Here is an 18,484-nt window from a genome sequence, read left to right on the forward strand (position 1 = left end):
TCCAGTCAATGTTAGCGTCAGGAAGAGTCTGAATGTTTTTGTAACAAAAACCGCCTCTGAAACTACTTTTCTGCTAATCAAGGCTGTGTTGGTGGGGCAGATTATATTAGCTAGTAATAATATGTTATGCTAACTTTTATAATCCAATCAATTTATAGAGGCTAAAATTCTATTAGCTAGCGGTCAGCATTCTCCAATTATAACTGACCACTTATAAGCTAACAGTTTAGCGTATTTGGGTTTTTTAAGCAGACAGTCAACGCTTGCCCTACAGGAGGAGTGAGTTATAAGTGTGTAAGATGATGAAATTGCATTTTGAGGTTAGAAGCAGATAGGGTGCATGCTAACAGGAGATAGTGTGCGTCAAAACACCTGGTTTATTACAAAATATCTGCTTGCCACATTCAAAGGACTGAACATTAAAAAAAGTGACATTCTTCATAAACCAGTCTGCGTCTCATGGGGAACCAGGTCGTTTTTGATGTCTGTGGTAGTTAGATCAGCGTACCTGCGGGCCACATATATCTGAACCACTGGATGCAGGAGACACGTGACTCAAGATCTCCATCTGGTGGTCAGGAGAGGAACTGCACTTGTTCTACTGGCAACTGAGGCTGAATTCAACACATTGGGTATTTCAAATCCCTATTTGTGTAGTATGCATGTTTTCTGAAATTTTCTTCCAAAAAAACAACAACGAGCTACTACATTTGCCAAAATGTGCAGTGCGCAAAATAAAAAGCAATTGACCTACTGATCACTTGTCAGCAAATATCAGCAAAAGCCTGTATGCTTATACTGCAGTTTAAACATGTCAGTTTTGAGCTTCGTCTGTGCTTTGGGACAAGGAAAGCTGGCAGGATATGACATCATGATTTAACAGAGCTGTTTTACTGGGACTGCAATCTTACAGCAGATATGCTGATCTTCAAAACGCTGTTCGAAGTGAGCTGTGTAGGCATATGTTCGTGCACCAACAAAAACCTGCAGTTTTTTTTATTTCAGGTTATTTTAAATGTTCTATATTTTTTTCCAATTATGTAATCACACTGCAGTTTAATACAAAATTAGTAATCATAGTGATTATAAGAGATCAACATAAGCTTTGGTCAAGCATTAACTGACACAAAATGATTCCTTTCTGTGAAGCACGTTCATTTGCCAGTGTATGAAATGTGCTATATAAATAAACTTACCTTGCCTATTATCAACAATACTGGCCTACTCAAACACCAATAAAAAAATAAAAAAAACATTAATACATTTTTTAGAATTTAATTTAACTTAAATAAATAAAAAAAGACAACACATTTTGATATGCAATTTTCTTGGATGTTTATTAGACGATCCAAAACATCATCCATACAGACTCATATCTAATACTATAATAAGAACTGTGGCATTCCAAGTAAAATAAAATAAAAAGATGGAAACCTAAGTTTCATACAGTTCCAACGGTGGGCAAACACTGAGGCACAAACCTTTGGTATCTGGTGAAAGGAGGTTATAACAGCACAACAGGAGTCTAGGCCACATCTAGAGCAAAAGTCTCCTCTTTATCCTCATCAAAATCCTTCAAAACGGTCCCAAAGCTGTTTTAAGGGCATCGGACAGAGAACGTGAAGTTGACAGTTGGTTGATTTCAATGGCAGCCCACTTGTTAACCAATCAGAAGCAGCAGCCAGTGAGGGGAGAAGACGGGAACAGAAATCAAATCTTAAATACTGGGATCATAGAAAATGGGACCGATACACACAGGCAGCTAAAATCTCTATCGTACAGTTTTAAGGCTCGACGTACACCGCAATGAACCGATCAGCGGAGAAATGTGGGATGCGCTCTTGACCGTTCAAATCTGGTAAAAAAAAAAAAAACTTTCTTGCCGAAAGGCATTTTGCTTTCCACTACTGTAAAGGGTAAAAAAAAAAAAAAAAAGGAATTTCAAGCAAAACGTCTTCAAAATTATTAGACAACAGCCCTGGGCACGATGATGTCATCGGGTCAGCTTTCTAACAGAGAATAACATAATAGATAACTTTACAGTACATTAAATTTACAATATATGGAAAGCATTATAATGGAATCTGTGTACAGGCATTTTTGTGAAATTTCAGCTATAATTTTCGAAGTTATGTTTCGACTGACGTTTCTCACCTTTAATAACCTCCAAACCTGAGCATTCGTGAAATATATATATACATGGATATAGCGATACAAATAACAGTGAACAGATATCTGCACCTTCCTTTTGTAAACAGTCACACATTTCTATTTTCATCCCTTTGATTAACGAAAAACAAAACGACCATCGTGAATCAAGCATGAAGTAAGAACATATACATTTTCACATCACATCGCGTTTTTCCAACTAAAACAACTTAAAATTGCCAGAGGCATCTTGCAATCTCTCTTTAGCAAGCTCTACGACTCTAAGAAAGTTTTAAAATCGTAAAATTCACAATTGTCGTTTACACGTTTACACTAAAACGCCATTACAACCTTCATTTGTAGTTTTTTTCCTTTAAATTCAGTGATAAAACATGATTTAATCAAAGAGAGACTATGACATGTAACGGACGAGTGATTCTTGCATAAAATTAGCTCAAGAATGAAAATCGCACGTTTTTTTTTTGAGGTTTTATGTAAAATGTTAGATTTTTTTCGCTAGTTTAGAAGTTGTGCGCATTTAATAGGGAATCAAGCATATTAAAAGTGTCTTCATAATCCATGTGTGGACCGTTATTTATTAAAGCAGCATTAGGCTCAGAGCTCTGCCCCTCCCCCAGCCTCCTGTCAATCTTCGCCAAATGGGCGTGGCCTATCGGTTGATTGGCAGAGACGGAGGCAGAGGAGGAGTGGCTCTTGGAAGATCTGTGAGATTTGGATGAATGGTGGTGATGGTGGTGGTGGCTACCGTGTGAGTGTGAGGAGTCGTGTCTCGGTGCTTTGTGCGACGAATGTTCGCGATGTTTCTCGCGGCTGGAGCGCGGGCTGTGACGGCTCTTACCACTGCCGCTACTTTCTGACGAAACCTTGATCTTCATTTTCAGCTCTTCTTGACTAGAGGAACCGTTCTCCGACGAGGAAGGGTGGCGTCGTTTGAGCGACCCGCTCTTCGTCGCTCGCTCTTGTACCTGCTGTTGGGAATACTTCACCCTGATTGACGTAGACGGTTCGGACGACAAATGTCCGTGCTTTCGATGCTGGTCGCTTTCCTCCTCTTCGTGTCTGCGCCGATGCTCTAATTCGGCTGCATGTTTTTCACGGTATTTCTCTAGAGTGAGTTTCTGAGGGGCGAGAGCTGCCGAGCCATGTCCGTGTTTGCTTGTCGGCGCCCCCTGGAGCGCAAGAAAAGGATCGGCACTCTGGGAAATCTGTGCAGGAAAGCTGAAAGCGGAACTCTGCAAGTCCGACAGGCCGTTGAGTGACATTGATGCCCCGTCCAATGGGAAAGAGGTGGATGGTTCTGAATACATGCCCAGTTTGATGTCACACATGCTTCCCATCAATGAGGTTTCCTGGCTCAGGAAGGAACTGTCTATTGATTGGCTATCGAGTTTTGGTTTCTTGGCAGCTTGCGTGGCCTAAAACGAGAACAAAAATAGATAAAGCTTAATCTGTACAATACTTAACCATTTGCAATCAAAAATCTGTACTGATTTGTTATATTGTCGGTTTGTAGCTGTAGGTTTCTGGCTTAGCTGAGTATTGGTACATACCCGCCAGTTTCGGATTCTTTTTAATCTGCTTGGTGTTTTTTCCAGGATCTGTAGAAACTCGTGAGTCAGGTCTACAAAATCAAGAGACAAACTTAATATATAAAAACCAATGCTAAACGCAGCAATTATTTTCCAATTTGTAAATATATACATATTTGTATTCATATATATATATATATATATATATATATAAATAACTTAAACAACAATTGTTAAAATACTAGTTAAGTATCTCCTAAGCCAAGTTGTGTTTGACTGACCGTCAAGCAACTGCAGAGTCACGGCCCGGTCCACATATTCCCACCAGTGTTTCCCATCTGAAGAAACGGGAATCTCCCAGTTGGACCACTTGCAGGCCAGGTGAATACAGACACACGCCACCACTGTGGGTTTATGCTGCAGGCAGAAGGTGGTCAGGTGCAGACTGCAAGAGAGAGAAGAAAAGAGAAGAGACACAGAAAACAAACATTACAAACAGAGGACATGAGAAATGCTTCCTTAGGCCCCGATCACACCTGACGCATTTTTTGCAGTGAGAGGCGCCTTTTCAATTGTTTTCCTATGGCAGTGAGCGTTCTGCGAGCTTTTTATGCGCCCCAGGCGCCTCGCGTTTTACCGCCTGCTGCGCCTCGCGTTTTTGAAGTTGAAAAATCAACTCCGAGTGGAAAAAGCGCCCGACGTCATCGCGTTTTTCCCCACTGTCCAATCGAATGAACGGAGAGGCGGGCTTTCCGTTGTAGTGATGAAAGCTACAGTTGCTTTGAATGCTAGGAGAGTGCGATGGAGGATAAACTTGTGGTGCTCTCGCGGGTTACCAAGAGCTAACGACTTCACGGACCGTAACTACCACAATGTTAAAAGAAAGTAAATAAAGTTAATAAAAAGCTAATTTGAGGTTTACTTGACTGGCAGGACAGCTGTTTCGGTGGTTGCCTAGCAACCTAAAAAATGCAGCGCACTGCCCGTTCTGTGTGATTGGCCAGTGCTGTGCGCCTCGCGTTTTCGAACCTGAAAAACACGTCAGGTGTGATGGGGCCCTAGGAACCTAATTCAATAAACTCCTTCGGTTCATTTTCATTCTTAGTTCATCATAATAATCAGGATTATTTCATGTCAAAGGTGATCATAGTCCAGTTGGATGCATGTTTGCTAGAATGCAGTTTGTCTGGTCAGCTGTAAAACAAAATGTATGTAATGCATGAAACAGATTCAGTCAACAAAAATTTTACTTCATTAACTTAGTGTGGCATCAAATGCACAACACTCAACTGGTAGACCAAGATGCCAGCAACGCCAAAGCAACTCAACTTCTTGCTTTAATGACCAAATCAGCTCAAAGTCACCTGACTGGCTTGAAATTATCTTTTAGTCAGATTTACTTTCAATCATTTAGCAGACGCTTTTATCTGAAGCGACTTACAAATGAGAAAATTAGATGCAGTTAAACCAACAATATGCAAGAGCTGTGAGTAGTCCCAGATGGTCTAGCACAGTACACACAGCAAGTTTATTTTTTTTAAAAAGGCGGAAAAGATGCGTCTTTAACAGTTTCTTAAAAATGGCTAAAGACTCACAGGGCTCAACATTAACGCTTGTCCGGGACAAGTGGGGGGTTTTTTTATTGCCCGACCTGACAAATAGTCTGATTAAAACTTCAGTGACAAAAAATAACTAGGGAGGCATGATAATGGAGTGTATTTCTGGTAACAAAGGCTCGCTGAGGCTCTTTGTGAAAGACTTTCATGGAGTAATCGAAATAAATGAGTGTAACGGCACACAAAGAAACTCAGAAGAAACATACTTAGGTAAAAATTCTAAATGTTGATTTTTTATTTATTCATAACATATATCATATAGTTAAGTAACATTACACGACCAAGATGGCCCGTTTTGCCAGATATTGCCGATTATCACGATTGCTTTTAGTTCAATAAACAAGTAGTTCACATTAAGTTACTTACATTTTAGACACAATATTTACTGTTTTTGTTCCAAACAAAGATCAAAGTAGAACTATTGCGATTCTCAAAGCAACACTCAGCTGTGTTTTTTTACTGAACGATTCAGCGTTGGTTGAAAGAATGATTCATGACTCACTCATTAAGTGACTTGCCGCCACCTACTGGTGGTTTAGTTTAAAAGAATAATTGTATTTTTTACAACTCTTTTTATTGCCTTTTTTGTGTATCACATATGATATTATCATAAATGTATCATTCGAAAGCTTACGAACTCAAAATTCAACCTGTTAAAAATTGGATGCGTTACCATAGAAAGCGTACTTAAAATCATTTTAATGGGCTCCTCCCCTAGTGGACGTTGTCAGGTTTCATATTACAACATTTATTTTAGCTAGTTTATAATCAAAACCTATTCTGATCTTGATAAAACACATTGTCGGAAAGGTCTGAGTCTCAAGGTCCCTATTTTGTGATAGAAGTGATATTTTGACAGAAATGTATTAATTTGTTACAGGGGAATGCATTAAAAAAACCAATGGTGGCTATTTTGGGTACAGCACCTATAAATCTCAGAAACTTCTATTCTGTGATATCAACTTTGGAAAGTTGATATCACCAAATTTGGAACACAACTTGGTTAGATAAATGGCTTTGATTTTATAGTAAATTATTTTTGTAAAATATAGATATAAAAATAATGATATAAAATAAAAAGCTTTTAGAACAGTACATTTGATTTATAGTAAATTTATACTGACATAGCAGATTATTGCTGAAGTGAAATGAAAGTATAAAAAAGCTGAGTGCCTTTAAAACAAGCCCAAACATAAGTGTATATTCCAAAGCAATCTTGAATTACAAACATTAAAGTCTGGATAGTGCATTTTCACGTCTATTCTCAAAAAGGGGGGTGACGGTTAATCTCAAAACATTTATTGATTACATATTAATTGATCAATTTAATTTGATTGGAACAGCCCTATAGAACCTTATTATAATTGAATTTATTGATCAAATGTAAGAATTTGGCATGAAAGATGACATTACATTTAATAACGCATCTTTCTCTACGCTTAGGCCTTCCGACACAGTGAGAAGGCGTCTTTGTCCAACGAAAAATTAGCTTTTGAAAAATTTGAAATTAAAATAATAGTGTGACGGATGTAGCTAGAGTGCAATAGGGATCTTCCCTAAATTAAGTTGCTATAAAGGACAAAAAGCATTGGAAGTAATTACAATACAGGAGAAATTAAGTTTTAAAGTGAATTCATTACCGGTGCTTAAAACCAACAAGACATATTGTAACGAAAAAGTTCACAAAACATAAATAAATTAAATAAATATGTATTTGTAGATCAATTCTAAATTACTTTTAAGCAGAATTATTCTATAAATTCATCAATATGTCAAAATGTGCATAAAAAATCTTTTAAAAATACTGTTAAGTAGGTATTGTGATGTATCATCCTGAATAAAAATAGAATATGTAAGCTTATTTTTTTATATTTAAGATATATACAATTAGTTTTAAAATAATAATAATACAGCTTCGAGCAAAAAATAAACATGAAAAAGAAAAGCGGTCATTGGTTACTTACCGTGACAATCTCTAAGTTTACACCTTTGAACTCTGAGCTGATATTCAGGCTACCAATTGAGTTATTGACCTATGCACTCAATCAAGATATCTCTATTAGCACCTCTACACTCCAGGCTGTGTATTCAACCTTCTGTGCCAACAGCAAGCCCTCCGTACATTACACCGCACTGCGCCGGGCTGGGCAGACAATGGCTTCGCCCAGGCGCGAGAGAGCGTTGGACACATGAAGGAGAACCCTGCCTAATAGGAAGTCATAGGGTGCCATGGCAGTGCAACAAATAGGGGTCAGGGTAACAACCTGTTGGTAGCCATGAAATAGGAGGTCTGGGCCAAGTCCTTGCTCGCTGAGGAGAAAGACAGAAAAGACGTCCCGTCAGATACAATCCAGTCAAATGTTCACAGTGACTCTTCAACTATGTTTTGCCTTTCTAAACTCACAATTACCGCATGCACCATTACATTTAATTCAGTCCAACAAAAAGGTATCTGAAGAGTATAGGCATAATAAAACATTTATATTATAATATAAAACTATAATTCAAAAGTTTTTTGGTCGGAAAGCTTTATGTTTTTGAAAGAAGTCTCTTCTACAGTAAAACATTTTAAATGTTTAATTATTTTAAAATGGCAATATGTAGTTTAAATGTAAAATGACTTGGTCTAAAGGTGAGGTCAAATAACTTTTTTAGGAATATATTGAGTAAATATCCTTCCACTGTAGTTTATGCATTATCTTACAGAATAAATAAAAAAAACATTTAAATTCAATGAACTAAAATAAAAACGTAATGCACATTTTGGGGTTCCCATACAGCACTTCTAAAAAATAATAAATAAAGAATAATAAAGAATAAAAGCCCAACTAACAGCATCATCGTACATCAACGCAAAGCCAAAAAGGCAGAACGAAGTTGTGAGTTTCAATAAGTGAGCCAGTAAAAAGAAAAGAGAAAGAGATGAAGAAAGACTGGAAGCATCTACCTCGCACTAGCTGGGAACATCTCACCACATCTGTGTGTGGATGCTCTATAGTTATCTCAAACCCTGAAACAAAACCACCGGTTAGATGGGACTCATGTGTTCAGCATCAGGCACAAAGACACTTTCATTAACAGATGCCCACTTACCGAGTGTCTGCAGCACTATGGTTTCCAACAGCACCAGCTCTTGGGCCTGCTGGAGGTACATCTGCATTCAACACAATCACAGCTCAGTGTTTATGATGATGGCAAAACATCAAAAACCAACCAAATAATATACACCATTTAACATTCATACCAGTGCAATTTACATCATTTTGTATAATGTATTATAGGGCTGGGTGATAAAAGGCGAATGATAATTATTGCGAAATAATTTATCAAAATATAACAAGTTCGAAATAATGTTTAAGTGTTGTCAAAATCGAATTTACAGATTGACACACCCGCCTCCTCTCACTCACTTCTCATGCTCCGGTTAAATAGTGCTTGTACTGCGCATAATTTTACTCATTCCCACAGTACCACACCAAAAGCGCATGCACCACTGATCTCTCATAAAGCTGCCTGTCAAACAGCTCGCGAGTAACAAATTGACTACTTTTCCGTGGCTTATTGCACTTAAACGGTCAAATACATACTAAACTATGTCAAAATGCCCGTCTTGGCAAGTATTCAGGTAAATACAGACAGTTTTGGAACGTAAATAGAAAAAACGCATGTTGTGTAACAGTACATTGGATCTGTGCTTAAGCTCTTAAAGTGACAGCAGCCTAATAAACCTGCTGATGTTAATCAAAGAACAAGACAGAAAATCACTCGCTGCTCTTGACTGAATAACTTTAAATGTAAGCATTAATCTGTATTTAATTTCTACAATGAAGACTAGTATCCAGTGTCATTTTACATTTGAGTAATTTCTGTAGTATGTCATACCTGAATACTACTGTTAGACCCACCTGAAAAACTTAAAGCCATGTTTATTTCATTTGTCTCTTTATTCTATTGTATTCTATTTGTTCTTGATGTAAATGTATAACTATTCAAATAAAGCCTGCCTGTGCCGTGCAAGCTATTACAACAAAATTACCCAAATTATAAAAAAAATATTAGATCACTTATCTGTGTGTGGTTAATATGGCAGTTTTCCTCGTGGTCTCAAATATTTGTCAAGTTATCGTATAGAAGTTGGAAATTCCAGTATTGTGACAACACTAGGGCTGTCACTTTTTATTCGATATTCGAATATGCATTCGAACATGAAGTGAAATATCCGCAATCGAACTACAACTAAACTATCTGGTTTTTAAAGTGCCATGTGTAGCGCATTTTTTTACAGTCTATGATTAGACCGTTTGTTTTTTATTTAAAATTATTTATTTTAAATAAATAATTTATTTATTTATTATTATTTATTTATTTTATTTTAAAATTATTTTATTTATTTTGAAAGCGTATTACGCTTGTTACGTATGTTATAGTCAGATATGACGGCGCACTGCAACATGCATCAACGCAGATGATCTATTCATCAAGCGTCAAGCCAACGTGCAAACTATCGCAAATCAAAGTGAAAGTAAGTCGCAGACGCTTAACACACAATAATAATAATCTTCATTAAAAGTAAAGAAAATAAATTATCTTACCAGGGCTGCCACTCTCTCTTATTGCAGTCTTTGATTTTGAAATGTTAGCTGATGATCAATAAAATGTAGGGCTGTAATCAACCAAAGGAAATCTTGGTCGACTGAAGTCCTGAAATTTTCGACTAAAAATCGACTAAAAATGACGTTAGGAAAAAAAAAAGTTAAATTAATTAGCTGCGCACTGTGCGCAGTACTTGGTAGCCTTGTTGTCCGCCTAAATGAATTATAAATAAACATAAAAAATAGTAGGCTATTTGCAGTATATTAAATCGTTTTTGACCTAATTATTTTGCACTGAAATGAGTCTGACACTCGATCTGTCGGCTCTGACAGCGTTGGATCACATGTCTGCGCAATATCATAGCCTATGATTTCCGAAAATAGTACTGTTGTCAACTAGTGATATCATCACAAGAACTTTTGAGGAATATGCAACATAATTTAGACAATTGTTTTTATCATATGTATTATAATAACTGACAGCTCGCAGCAGCTCGCAGAGTGAGGCTGAACACAGGAGCGCGGCTTCGCGGCTGAGACACGAATAGACTATTAACTTAAAGCTTTACTCTTAAACACAAAAGGCACGTCCATTTTAATAAAAACATAATATTTATTAAACAAACCAGATCAAGAGCAAAAACGAAATAAAGTGCATAACTGAAAATAAAGCATAGGCTCAAAACTAATACAAACAGTGGCACAGCGCATTGCGCATTAGGCTACAATCATAAATTTCCCGTTTTCTATAAAAAAAAAAAAATGCTGCTACACTGCCGATGTCTTTGTTGACATGGTAGAAGAGGACTGACTATGAATTAAACGCTCTCACAATTAAATAAATAATATTCAGCAAACCTTCTAGTAGCCTACTTTCTTCTATCTGTCTCTCTTCTCCGGTGGGTTGGGCTAATCCAAAAGAAGTGAAAACAAGGGGGGTGTTCTGAAGACAGACTGTTACCTGTGAAACAGGGGTGCTCTGAAAACACCCCCATTAGCAATTAGTGCTTTCCACCTTATGAAACAATCGCGGCAAAACTGATGAAACGAACGCGGGAAAACGGATGAAATGAACGCGGCAAAACTAATGAAATGAACGCGCCAAAAAATCGACCAATCAGAATTTTGGTCGAGCCAGAACGTATCGACCAACAATCGACTAATCGACTGGGAGATTACAGCCCTAATAAAATGCAGCTCATATGTCATATATGTTGCTTTCGGTGACATTAAATTACACATAGCGCGGGAATTGACCGTTCGCAAAACCCCGCCCTCGAACGGTTCTCATCCAATCCTAGCTCAGCAACTGTAACTAAGGAGAAGGACCTCCGTCAAACATTCCGATTTCAGCAAGATAGTGAAACGATGCGCCTATGGCAGTGAGGTCTGCACGGGCTTAAAACTTGCTGTATTTTATGATTGCTTGCAACTATTATTAAAAAATAGGCTACATGTACAAACACCGTTTCACTACGGCACTGCGGCCCCCTCATCAGTCAGCAAACGAGAAAAAAAATAGAAAAAGCACGGACTTACTAAACTTTGATGTGGTTGAACAGGTACACAGTCACAAATTCCTCTGGAACTCAAACATTAAACTTCAAAATTGGCGCAGTTGCACAACTATTTACACAAATATATCCTTAGTCGGCTACGAGTTATGAATGAAGAGAACAGCATCAAGAGTTGATGGTTTCAGCGCGTCCTCTGATTGCAGTGTTGTGACTGAAATAGCGCGCGGGGGAGCACATGCGCAAAACAGTTTTGTAAAATGATATATGATCAAATAAAAATGATTGATATATAATTTTACAAAACTGTTTTGTCATGTGCTCCCGTGCGCTATTCTGTCTATACTTTCTATCGTGCCCTGGAGGATATGTCTGCTGCATTACTCCAAAACCAATCACTTAATGTATGGAGCTCAACCCAGCCATGTGTCTGGTTCTCAATTGTTTGACGGGCGTAGTAACAATAACTAAGGGGCGTGGCTTTTGCGAACGGTCAATTGAAGATCGGATTTATATCCATTTTGCAAAAACACATTTAGGCCTATGTGACCAGGTGTAAATGGAATAGTTTTGGTATTTAGATATTCGAATACATAGCTTGGTATTTGATATCCGTTCGAATGAGATTTTTCTCAAAAGTGACAGCCCTAGACAACACTATAAGGTTTAAGCGGCAAAAGCTGAACGAAACCGCGTGACACGGACCATCCGTTCGGCCCAAAGTTTAAACGGCAGCGTGAGCTTAATATAGCAGATACATTTACTGTCAAGCGACCACTAAACAGCGCTGTGAAATCCAGTGAGAAGTGCTTGAATTCAGCGAAGAACCTGAATATCTCAGAGATTTAGACTAGTTAGAAAGCTAGATAAAACTGTGCTGAGAAACATTGTGCCATGAACAAAAAGGCTTTTCAATCTGCAAATCACCATCATTTCACATACTGGCCCACATTGGTAACTTCCCAAGAAACTATAATTTGTGTTTTTAAGCCTTGCCTATTTAAAAATTGAAGCGCACGTAGACTGGAAAGTACCTGCGTCTCTCTCTGTTTGGTACTCGTGATTTGTGTGTGCGCATCCAAATTAGCGCGCAAATATTCTTTCATGTCATGCTGAGCATAAACAGACAGTCACACTAGAGCCATATTTCACAGGGATATTCTACATCTGTAAATGTTAGAAACTCATGCAAATATTTCCACTTTGCTGTCAGGAGTGAATCTACGCTAAATTTAACGGTTTAAATTTCTATTTTTTTTTTGGGCCATATCGCCCAGGCCTAGAATAAAGTAAAGCGAGAAACTACATTACCCACAAGCCTCTCACTCACATTGCTCTTGGTGTCCAGCGGAGGGTCTTGAGGGTTCAGGCAAGCATGTGCTACTTTAATAACATGTTCAAGTTTCCTGGGTTGCTCCTCCACTTTAGCAGCCAGAAACAGAGCGGTGGGAGAGATGATCTGATGGAAGAGAGCAAAGAATTAATGCACCTTTCAAAATATGACAAATATCTATGAACAATCAGGTTACGTATAGCACCAGTGCTGCCATTTAAATTCCTGTGAAATCCTAAAAAATATATATTTATTTATTTATTTATTTAGAGTGATCAAATCAATCAATAAAAAAAGCATACTCACATTTCTATGGAATTTCGTAAAGGAATTAAGCATGTAAAATCGGTGCATATAGACGATTGATGTGTTGATTGTAAGCTGGGATCTGCACAGTTTCATCAAGGAAGAAAAACACTGCAAAATAACCTACTTTATGCAATATAATATAGAACAATTTTATACTAATAAATAATAACTTTCAGAACGATCACTCAAAACCAAACTAAAACAGACCATAGTGCCAATTTACACTAATAAATGTGAAAAAGCTTAATAATAAACTATTTTAAAAGGGAAAGTACATTAAATAGCATGTTTATATAAGACAACACGCAATGAAAACAGATCTTGTTTAGCCTTTACATAGTTAAGTCTCAATCACTCTTAAACTCATAAAATACACCAAACAATCTTAATATAAGAATAAAAATCTGATTAAATTAGGTAAAAATAATAGTAATCCAGAAATACGGTTTAGATCAAGCATAAAGACACTGAATCACCTTCCTGTCACCCACACACGTCTGCTTCACACACTAACTCATGTTATACCCCAAAATACACTTTATTATGCATTTAAAACGCGAACTGTAAAAAAATAAGGTGTTTTGTGTGAATTTTAACGCGTAAAACATCGTATTTTAGCCGGCACATTTTTCACTTGATCAAAAGCGGCAGCGTGCTAATATGCTAACGGCTAACTCTGTCACAGCGCTGCTGTTTTAGTGAAGGATACACGTTTAACCGCTGTCCCATATCCTGAATTAGGTTGGCGGCTTGCTGTCGGTATGAGAGCTCGCGGTCGGGCTCGACTCCGCAGCGGCGGGACGGCGTGTTTTCGAACTGTTCTCGGGTAAAGAGCCATTTGCTGGAGCCCCGCTGCACCGCCGCCATCATCCCACCCGCTTCCGCCCGCACTGCGCTCTACATCACCGTGACGTCAATGGGCGCGAGGGTGAGCGCTGCAGCGACACGAGCTGGATGGAGGCGGTACGTGACATATTAAGCGTAACATTCAAGATGGGGATCGACAACTCCGGTTTCACAGACAATATAGTTAGTTCGTTCAAAAATGAATATTCTGTCAGTAATTAATTACTCAACCTCATGTTGTTCCAAACCCCGTAAGACTTTCGTTCATCTTCGGAACACAAATGAAGATATTTTTGATGAAATATGAGAGCTGTCTCACTCATTCATTGGCTGCTATAATTGAAATCTGCCAGCCCAAAAAAGTTAGTAAAGACATCGTTAAAATAGTCCAAGTGACTACAGTGGCTCAACTTCAAGTTTATCAAGCGACGAGAATACTTTTTATGCGTCAAAAAATAAAAAATAAAAAATCTATCCTAGTCCCAGACTAAAATGCATGTTTGAGCTGTTTTAACCGAAAGCAACTTGTGACATATCATTGGGGGAAAAAACAAGTCAGTGCCTGTTTTATTTCAAGATGCACACTAACCTAATGTTTAAATAATAATAATGTGGTATATGTAACTTTTTAACTGTAGAGTATAAAATTACCATAATATGTTTGGAGAGATTTATGAAACATGCTTGTTCACATACTTTTTTCTCTGAAAAATAATGTTACAGACAGTTTTTTCTTTCTTTGAAATGTGCGTTCTGTGTTGGAATGTCTGTTTTTTTGGGGGGGTCTGTGTGACTCCACTCCGCCCACTGCCTATTTACCTCAAGTTGCCAAAACAGGTTGCCAGTTGGCGGGAAACAGCGTATTTTAGCGATGGAAGCCAGCAAACAAACTAGGTCAGAGATCACAGATTCTACCCGACCTAAAAAGCCTCGGCATCCATCTAAATCTCTATGAACGGATTAAAACACGGATAAATCAACTTATCAACTTACACGTGTGTATATCTCCTCCTCGCCTTCCATTGTTAATTGTGCTCGCTCTTGTTGCTTGTCCTCAATCTGAAAACCCGTGACCCTCTCTAATATTTTGAATTTAAACGGCAGTACCCATTTCAAACCGCTAGCTGTAAATCTTACATACTGCACCTTTAAAAAAGCTACTGAAATGCCCTAATTGAACTCGGGCCTAGTCCTAACCCCAGGATTTTAATCTGAAGCCTCTGTGAAACCAGGCCTTTAACTCTTTATCTTTATAGATTAATAAAAGTATTGTTTTGTATCACACTAGCTTATAGATAACAGTATACAATGCAATACAATGCAACAATAATAAAACAATGCAGTGACATTTACTTTTGATACTTAAATAGGCTACTTTTAAAAAACAAAGAAAAAAGTTTATTTTCATTATCTATCAATTCAATACATTTCTTTGAAGCAACTTTTCCGTAACCAATGTTACATTATTTTTATATTAATATTATTAACATGCCATTCAAGAGTAATTTCGCTTTTATTCTAGATATGTAAATTGATAGACCTGTTTTAGTGTTTTGCAAACTGCAATAATGACTTTGTCACACAAGAGGTCGCTAATCCCCCGCTACTGAATTGTTTGAATTGTAATTACTTTCGATTTAAACATCTATCTATCTATCTATCTATCTATCTATCTATCTATCTATCTATCTATCTATCTATCTATCTATCTATCTATCTATCTATCTATCTATCTATCTATCTATCTATCTATCTATCTATCTATCATATTTTACCAAAAAAAATCCATCCCAATGTATAAGGTTGATGAACTGTTACCCAACAATTTTTGCATAGGCTAATCGTAATAATATTGTGCCAAAATTAACTAGCCTATTTTTCTCCCCCCGCGAGTTTGTTCTCTTTCCGTGTGTTCCTGCTTCAGATATTCAAATAAGTTGTTTCTGTATGAGTTGAAGTGTGAGTTGTTTGCTTAATATGCACACAGATGTGTGTTTGGTCAGACGACACCAGAGCTCCCAGACGGATTCTCTAAATTCCCACTACTTTTATTTAATAATAATACTTTGGGATTATTTTGAAGAGCAAGCTTTGTTTGTGAAGTGCACGCGGTGCTTCACACGTGTGTGTTTTTAATTAGAGAGTGTGTGTGTGTGTGTGTGTGTGTGTGTGTGTGTGTGTGTGTGTGTGTGTGTGTGTGTGTGTGTGTGTGTGTGTGTGTGTGTGTGTGTGTGTGTGTGTGTGTGTGTGCGTGCGCGCTCGCGCTAGAGCGAATGATGCGCTGAGGCTCTCCAGCAGTGCGCATCTCCTCCGCTCGCGACCAGGTGTCACATTCTTCGGATGCTTCTGACCATTTGAACCCGGGACCGAGTCATCATGACGGACCCTTGCTCAGCTGCTGACCCCACTGCCGGTCCTGTAGACCCCGGTCCAGGTGCTCCTGCTTCTGTTCCGGATCCAGCGGTAGTGGATCCAGCATCGATTCCTGCAAACGGACACCATTCGAACCAAGCAGATACTTTCAACATGGAGCAGCAGATGAAAATAGGAGAGACAGATGACAACGGTACGAGTTTGGGTTTACATACTTTTAATAGAGTTTATTTGCATTGAAAAATACATATGAAGCGGAGCACGGGGCAAGTTGTCACACGTTTACTCCAGTGAAAATTGAGGGTTGGTTTATTTTTTAAAAGGCAGCTTCTGTACACAGCATTAAAGTCTTGACTACAAAATTATATTAAATAATGCATTTTACACAACATATTCAATGTATTATAGGCTAGTCAATGCCTAAAAGACATCACATTGTATGAAAATATATAGGCTATATATATTGTACCTCAGAAAACTATTGTTTTGCATAACGTGTAATTATTTCATTGTTTGAAGTTAGAGCATATTAAATGTGCGTGACAACTTGCCCCGACCATACTCTGTGAACACAGATTCATTCATTAGGCCACAGCTGATTCTTTTCTGAATGAATTCATCTGTCATTTTATTGAGCTCACTTAAATTCACAAATCAGATATTTTCGAATTATGGTTTAAAGTCGGCATGAAATGGAGGTAGCGATCGGAAAAAATAAATGTGGGCGGGGCTTGATTTTGTCCATGGGGAATGGTTGTGGTTTGCTATTGGTCGATCTCATGTGAGTGACAGGTTGCCCCGCCCTCGCGGCAGTAAACACGTCATCAAAGAAGATGAGAACTGTAGCTGCATGAGGCAGGGGAAGTTATTTTGATTAAAGATTAAAAACAGTGATGTGCACGGGTATATCATTTATAATAAATACTTCAGTATACCAATACAAAATAATTAATTGATTTCATGCTGACTTTAAATCAATAATACAATAAACTTCCTCTGAGACACATGTAGGATGTGTTTAGATGTGAGGAAAGATGGCGTAATCTAACCGAGAGCTGTCCCTCAGCAGGTCTTCTGGAGAGCAGTATGCGCCTGAAACCCCACGAGGCTCAGAGTTACAGAAAAAAGGCATTATGGGTATCGTGGGTCTCCATTGTGGTGACGATGATCTTAGCCATCGCTGCGTTCAGTGAGTATACTGGCCCTTCATCTAGACTAGAGCATCACGGACCCCTTGATGATACAGACCTGTATGATGTCATATCCTGTTTTGAAGATGAGGTCTTAATTCTTTTGGGACTATGATGTGGATTTAAAGGACGAGTTCAGAATAGATTCTGTGGCTGTGTTTTATAGTTTCTTTTAGAATAATAATTTATATAATACCAAAAAAAAAAAATCCATATATATATATATATATATATATATATATATAGCCTACTGTATCTTTTTTTATATGTAAAATAATTTTATAATTTACATAATTCATATGTATGTATATATAAATATAAATATATTTATATCTTATTTAGTATTTTTTTATTAAATTATATATATATATATATATATATATATATATATATATATAAAATTTAATACAAATGTACTAAATAAGATATAAATATATTTATATAATAAAAAATATGAATATAAAAAGTATACATTTATTTGATCATTATATAATTACCTGTAATTATATTTTATAATACATTTAATACTTCTATAATTATAATTACAGCTGTGTGTTGTTTGGTTCCGTGCCACAAGCTTGATACACAAGATCTGGTTTGACTAGTTTATTCATGGTTGTTCTACTACAAGATTACTTTGATAATCGTCGCTGAAAGAAGCTGCACAGGATAAACACAGACATACGGGAACTTTGACAACCAAATACATTCATAGCACACTTTATTGTCAGCTACAAATACAAAATAATTCTCAGAGGTACAAAACTTGGAGACTGTAAAAATAATTGGCATATAATGGAAACTTTAAATGGGGTTCAAAATAGTTGAATGTACTGTGGAGACAATTCTCCTGTTCTCAACCACACACTGGCATACTCTCCTTATTTCTGTACTATATAGTATGCTTTGAATTTTCCTGGATTCCTGGATTACAGTTGCAGTTTTTTGGAAAACTGTATCCCAAAATGCAGTGCACTTAACTTGACCTTTCATTTCCAAAAAGATCTGAGAAA

The 18,484-nt window shown here is 37.4% G+C and overlaps 2 protein-coding genes across 5 annotated transcripts in view; one reads left to right on the forward strand and one right to left on the reverse strand.

Annotated features, from left to right (window-relative positions):
- Positions 1–1,318: 1,318 nt before the first annotated feature.
- ccnt2b (cyclin T2b) lies at positions 1,319–14,009 on the reverse strand. 2 transcript variants are annotated; one of them, XM_079593789.1, is made up of 10 exons: positions 13,772–14,009; positions 13,060–13,141; positions 12,751–12,879; positions 8,408–8,468; positions 8,262–8,324; positions 7,579–7,624; positions 3,980–4,143; positions 3,720–3,790; positions 3,008–3,584; positions 1,319–1,656 (listed from the first exon to the last, which is right to left on the reverse strand). In XM_079593789.1, the coding sequence occupies exons 1-10, from the start codon at positions 13,930–13,932 to the stop codon at positions 1,643–1,645; spliced, it is 1,368 nt and encodes a 455-aa protein (XP_079449915.1). In that variant the 5' UTR covers positions 13,933–14,009; the 3' UTR covers positions 1,319–1,642. The 2 variants fall into 2 exon arrangements, with proteins under 2 accessions (XP_079449915.1, XP_079449914.1); XM_079593788.1 differs by lacking the exon at positions 1,319–1,656 and having other exon boundaries at positions 2,520–3,584.
- Positions 14,010–14,755: 746 nt separating this feature from the next.
- Positions 14,756–18,484, forward strand: part of tmem163b (transmembrane protein 163b) — a 29,384-nt gene continuing 25,655 nt past the window's right edge. The window contains exons 1-3 of one of the 3 annotated variants that reach the window (XM_079593983.1): positions 14,756–14,903; positions 16,179–16,474; positions 17,351–17,470. In XM_079593983.1, coding sequence (XP_079450109.1) covers positions 16,285–16,474; positions 17,351–17,470 — 310 coding nt within the window. In that variant the 5' untranslated portion in view covers positions 14,756–14,903; positions 16,179–16,284. Of the gene's footprint in view, positions 14,904–15,878; positions 16,475–17,347; positions 17,471–18,484 lie in introns of those variants that run through there. The other 2 variants (XM_079593984.1, XM_079593982.1) reach the window with 2 other exon arrangements.

The sequence above is a fragment of the Phoxinus phoxinus genome, assembly GCF_949152265.1.
Source record: "Phoxinus phoxinus genome assembly, chromosome: 20".
NCBI lineage: Eukaryota > Metazoa > Chordata > Actinopteri > Cypriniformes > Leuciscidae > Phoxinus > Phoxinus phoxinus.

Excerpts from the sequence above, each read along its gene's own strand:
- ccnt2b (XM_079593788.1), bottom strand. The coding sequence starts at position 13,932 with ATGATGGCGGCGGTGCAGCGGGGCTCCAGCAAATGGCTCTTTACCCGA. Across the intron at positions 8,469-12,750 it reads CGCTGGACACCAAGAGCAAT|ATGTACCTCCAGCAGGCCCA; the intron begins GTGAGTGAGAGG and ends TGTTGAATGCAG. Across the intron at positions 4,144-7,578 it reads TATTTCATGGCTACCAACAG|TCTGCACCTGACCACCTTCT; the intron begins GTTGTTACCCTG and ends TCTCTCTTGCAG.